The sequence below is a fragment of the Apis dorsata genome, unplaced genomic scaffold (assembly GCF_000469605.1).
Source record: "Apis dorsata unplaced genomic scaffold, Apis dorsata 1.3 scaffold_28, whole genome shotgun sequence".
In the NCBI taxonomy this organism is placed as follows: Eukaryota; Metazoa; Arthropoda; class Insecta; order Hymenoptera; family Apidae; genus Apis; species Apis dorsata.
Genome location: NW_006263330.1, coordinates 223,186 through 227,526, shown reverse-complemented (window position 1 = coordinate 227,526; position 4,341 = coordinate 223,186). Strand labels below are relative to the sequence as shown.

The 4,341-nt window shown below is 25.7% G+C and overlaps 3 protein-coding genes across 4 annotated transcripts in view; all 3 read left to right on the top strand.

The window, feature by feature from the left end:
* LOC102677183 overlaps positions 1 to 2,071 on the top strand; it is a 6,218-nt gene extending 4,147 nt beyond the window's left edge. Inside the window, exon 5 of the mRNA XM_031510829.1 lies at positions 1,968 to 2,071. The gene's annotated coding sequence lies outside the window, so the exon portion shown is untranslated. The remainder of the gene's footprint in view (positions 1 to 1,967) is intronic.
* LOC102673440 (DNA polymerase alpha subunit B) lies at positions 741 to 3,804 on the top strand (the record flags this gene model as incomplete). The annotated part of the gene is made up of 5 exons (XM_031510844.1): positions 741 to 929; positions 1,971 to 2,071; positions 2,146 to 2,940; positions 3,009 to 3,224; positions 3,286 to 3,804. Coding segments are annotated over 5 exons (1,620 nt in total), but the record flags the coding sequence as incomplete, so codon positions are not given.
* Positions 3,805 to 3,882: 78 nt separating this feature from the next.
* Positions 3,883 to 4,341, top strand: part of LOC102677315 (steroid hormone receptor ERR1) — a 14,302-nt gene continuing 13,843 nt past the window's right edge. Inside the window, exon 1 of one of the 2 annotated variants that reach the window (XM_006608002.2) lies at positions 3,883 to 4,034. In XM_006608002.2, the coding sequence (XP_006608065.1) occupies positions 4,023 to 4,034 (12 nt within the window). In that variant the 5' untranslated portion in view covers positions 3,883 to 4,022. The remainder of the gene's footprint in view (positions 4,035 to 4,341) is intronic. The other variant, XM_006608005.2, reaches the window with a different exon arrangement.

The following is a 4,341-nucleotide window of genomic DNA, read 5'->3' as shown; positions in this document are numbered from 1 at the left end:
TTTCTCTGGTTATATAAGTAAAGGTATTATATGATAAACTTTTTTGTTTAATATTTTTTATTTTTAAATTATATATTTATGTCTCCAAATATACATTATAGTTTGTACATATTAACTTGTTAAAGTTGCATATAACTATGATAATTTTTTTCTTTGATATTTAATATGTTTTAATTTTTTTTTTTTTTAAATTATATATTTATGTCTCCAAATATACATTATAGTTTGTACATATTAACTTGTTAAAGTTGCATATAACTATGATAATTTTTTTCTTTGATATTTAATATGTTTTAATTTTTTTTTACTAATTTTTAATAAAAAAGTATCATATTGATATCGTTTTATACATATGAAAAAGTAACTGAATAAAATTATATAAATATATGAAATTTATAGTAATAATGAAATATCTGAAATTTTTAAATTGAATAAATAGAAAATTGTTTAATAAATAAAATTTAACTTTTTTAAACAATATTTTGTTGAAAGATCTGTTTTTTATGAAGTTGTTTACATTTATTAATTAATATATAATTGCTTAACAACTGACAATCCAATCTTTTTTCTTTTTTTGCTTTAATTTTTAACTTTTTGATAATCTTTTTTATATATAATAAATGAAAAATAAATGAAAAATTTAAATTTTTTGTGAAGAAGGAAAAAAAATATATTTTGATATTTGTATTGAAAAATAAAAGAAATGCCAACGGTTCTTATGGCATGGCTATAACTGGTAAAAGCACCATGTTATTTCCCACGGTATCTCTGTGAATAGTGGGGCAAAAGATTGCCAGGGGCGGATAGTTTGTGGAGAGAGGGGTAGAAGGAGAAATAGTCTCCTGACTCTGTGCATATTCGTCAGAAAAGAGGGGGAAAGAGGACAGCTCGGTGATCGACCTAAAGTTTTACATGATCTGGTACAGCAAGTATCATTCAAATAAGTTTCCTCTCATATTTCTTTTATATATTTAATTGAATATTGCATGTATTTAGCATATATTTTGTAATTTTTGTAAATTTTATTTTATTAATTTATAAATAAATTATAATTTATACAATTTATATTTTAATGAAGTTATATATATAAATATAAAAACGATTTTTTAAAAAAACCATTCCTAAAGAATTGAAAATACCGTATTAATTACTACAAAGGAAATTAGTTACTACAAAGAAAAGCAAATTGTTATTAAATTTAAAAGCATTAAACGCAAAGTATAAGAAATAGTTTAAACTTTATCGAAACAATACGTAATACACTGCCAAGAATGATCAGGTTAATAACAATTAACCTTTCTCGTTATGTTGACTTCTGAATACAGATCATGCTATATAGTTTTTATTAGTTTATTATTATGAATATAAAATAATTATGTTTATTCTTTCTGTCCTTTCTTTATTTATTTAAATTTTTTCTCTTAATCATAACAGTTTCTCGTATGCGATATTTAGAAAACAATTTGCTTTCTAAGTATCAATAATGGAACGTGCCTCATTATATGATACAATATGAGAAAGAAGAGGATAGAGAAAAAGAAGAAAATGAAAAAATTTCCTGAATTTGCCAAATGAGTGAAGGTCTAGTGCACAGAAAATGAAATTGTGACTAGATCCACACTCATTAAGTACGTTCAGGTCTAAACATCACAATTTTATTGGTGATTATGAAAATTCTTCTATATTAAAGTATGAATATGAATTTTAAGAATTTTTCATTAGTAAAAATTGTTTTTTATTCACATATAAATTAAGATAATATAAAACAGATAATTCCATAGGCGAGTATGAATGTGGTGCACGTTTTGATTTATTTCGTGACTAGATACATACTCGTCTACGGTAATCTGTTTTACTCTTAGAATATTGTATATGCGAAATATATATAAATAATATATTTCTAATTTTCAGTAAAAATAATTTGATGAACATATTATTATTCTATATAAAATTTTATTTTTTTTTTTAAGCAAATTAAAAGAGCAAGGAGTCCATCAGCAGAATTAGAGAATGATACAAAATTACGGGCAATAGAACAAATTTTTCCACCATCAATATATACATCAAATTTGTAAGCAAATTATATTATAACTTACATTTTTGTAATTCGATACTGGAATTAGCAAATTTCAATCATTTTTGCAGAAATGTACCTATTCGTTCACCGAGCAGTACAGTTAAAAGTAAAATTCTTTTGTATTTTGGTCCAAATATTCAGAATTGGAAAACTCAAAACGATCACGAAGTATCGATCGTTCAAGCTGATAATCCCCATATACCAAAAGATGCAGTATACATGTATGAAATGCTTTTCAAACAAGGAGTTTTTCTCAGCAATCGTTGTAAAAGTTTTGGTGAGCGTCTATGTTATACTTGGAACGAAATGGGACCCTCGAATTCTAATGTGCGTTATGTGAGAAACATAATGTGTATAAGTCAAACAACATTTAGAACATGGGGTAGAATATTTATAATGGATGATACTTCTACTGGCAGTAAAATTGTTATGTTAGAAGGTTCTAAAACAAATGTTGGTGAAAAAAATGCTCCTGTTATACGTTTGGATCTTAGTGGAGTTAAACATTATTCATTGTTTCCTGGTCAAATAATTGCAGTGGAAGGTTTTAATACAACTGGAGATACTCTAATAGTAAAACAGTTATTTGTTAAGGGATATGCACAATTATTTGATGAACCAAAATTATCAGTAGATATAAAAATTTATATTGCGGTTGGCCCATTTACATCTTCTGACAATTTAAATTATCAACCATTATGGGATCTTATGAATCGCGTTGTAGAAGAAGAACCAAATATATTAATATTAATTGGACCTTTTATAGAATATACACATCCTGAAATTAAAAAGTGTAGCTTGAAAGAGACTTATCAAGATTTTTTTGATGCAATTTTGATGAAGATTCTACAATATTTGCAAGGGTTATTATCGATTAATAACATTTTATTAATATTTAATAAATTATTATTAACAATTTTTTATAATGTAGGAAATCAACACGTATTGTATTAGTATCTTCTAATCGCGATGCGCATCATGATTCAATTTTTCCGACGCCAGAATTTATTATAAATACAAATAAAATTGGATCAAATGCGACGAATCTTTATTCCATGCCAGATCCTTGCATAATAAATATAGATAATTTGCACATAGGAATAACATCAGTTGATATTCTTAGACATCTTGGACAACAAGAAGTATCGTAAGTATAGCAGAACTGTTTAGTAAGATATGAATTTTATCATAACAGAAAGTTCTTTTAGGAATACACCTGGAATGGATAGGCTCGGTCGATTAGCTGATCATATATTGTCTCAAACTACATTCTATCCTTTGTATCCTCCTCTTTCTGGCTTAAATCTTGATACAACACTTTGGACAAAATACGCTTGTTTTGAACGGCAACCACACATATTGATTTTACCTTCCGATGTGAAATATTATTGCAAATTATTAAATGAATCTCTCGTTTTAAATCCAGAGCGATTGCGAAAATATATCTATGCTAAATTATATATACGATCAGTGAATAATAGGAAATGGGATCCAAACAATATATCTTGTGAAATTGCAAAAGTCTAAGCGTTTTTGTTTTTTTGCAAAATAAATGATAAAAAAATAAAAAAATGTAAGTTTATATATTTATTATTTGAAATACAAGGTTATAGAATAATGAAAAAAATTTTTATACAATTTGTATTTTTTCTTATCATAATTTTGCATACATAATACATGTATTGCATATAATTTTTTTAAGTGAATAAATAAAAAAAATTGATTATTAAAATTAGTACTTTTTCATTTTTCCGTTAGAGGTTAGCACTTATCGTATTTAGGATTATAATTCTTGTCTGTATTGTAAACGTATGATGGCGCCACATGAACAACAATCGGAGCCATCGAGTTTTCTGCTTCTAGTGAGTTGTAGAATCGGCCATTGCTCCAATATTTTTCTTGTGATTGAAAATTTTTAATCTCTGATGGAAATACAAAAGTGTATATGAGTACCGAGGTAAGTTATTCAATTACCTGTTACATTTGTCATTCCTTTTGTGATATATTTCTGGAAAAACAGTAAAGATAATTGAATATCAACGATCTGCCAAATTTTGGTCCGCCATCTTTGTTACAAATTCGTTTACATTTTACTATGTGTGTTATATTTTTTATAATTATTTTATTTTGCATTTTAAATTTACATTTAAATCATTAATTTTATATATATTAAAAATTAGAATTCAATAAGTTTTTTTTAATATTTATTTCTGAATTTTCAAATTAACTGCGCGAATTCCACTATTACTGTTATGGCCTTGGTT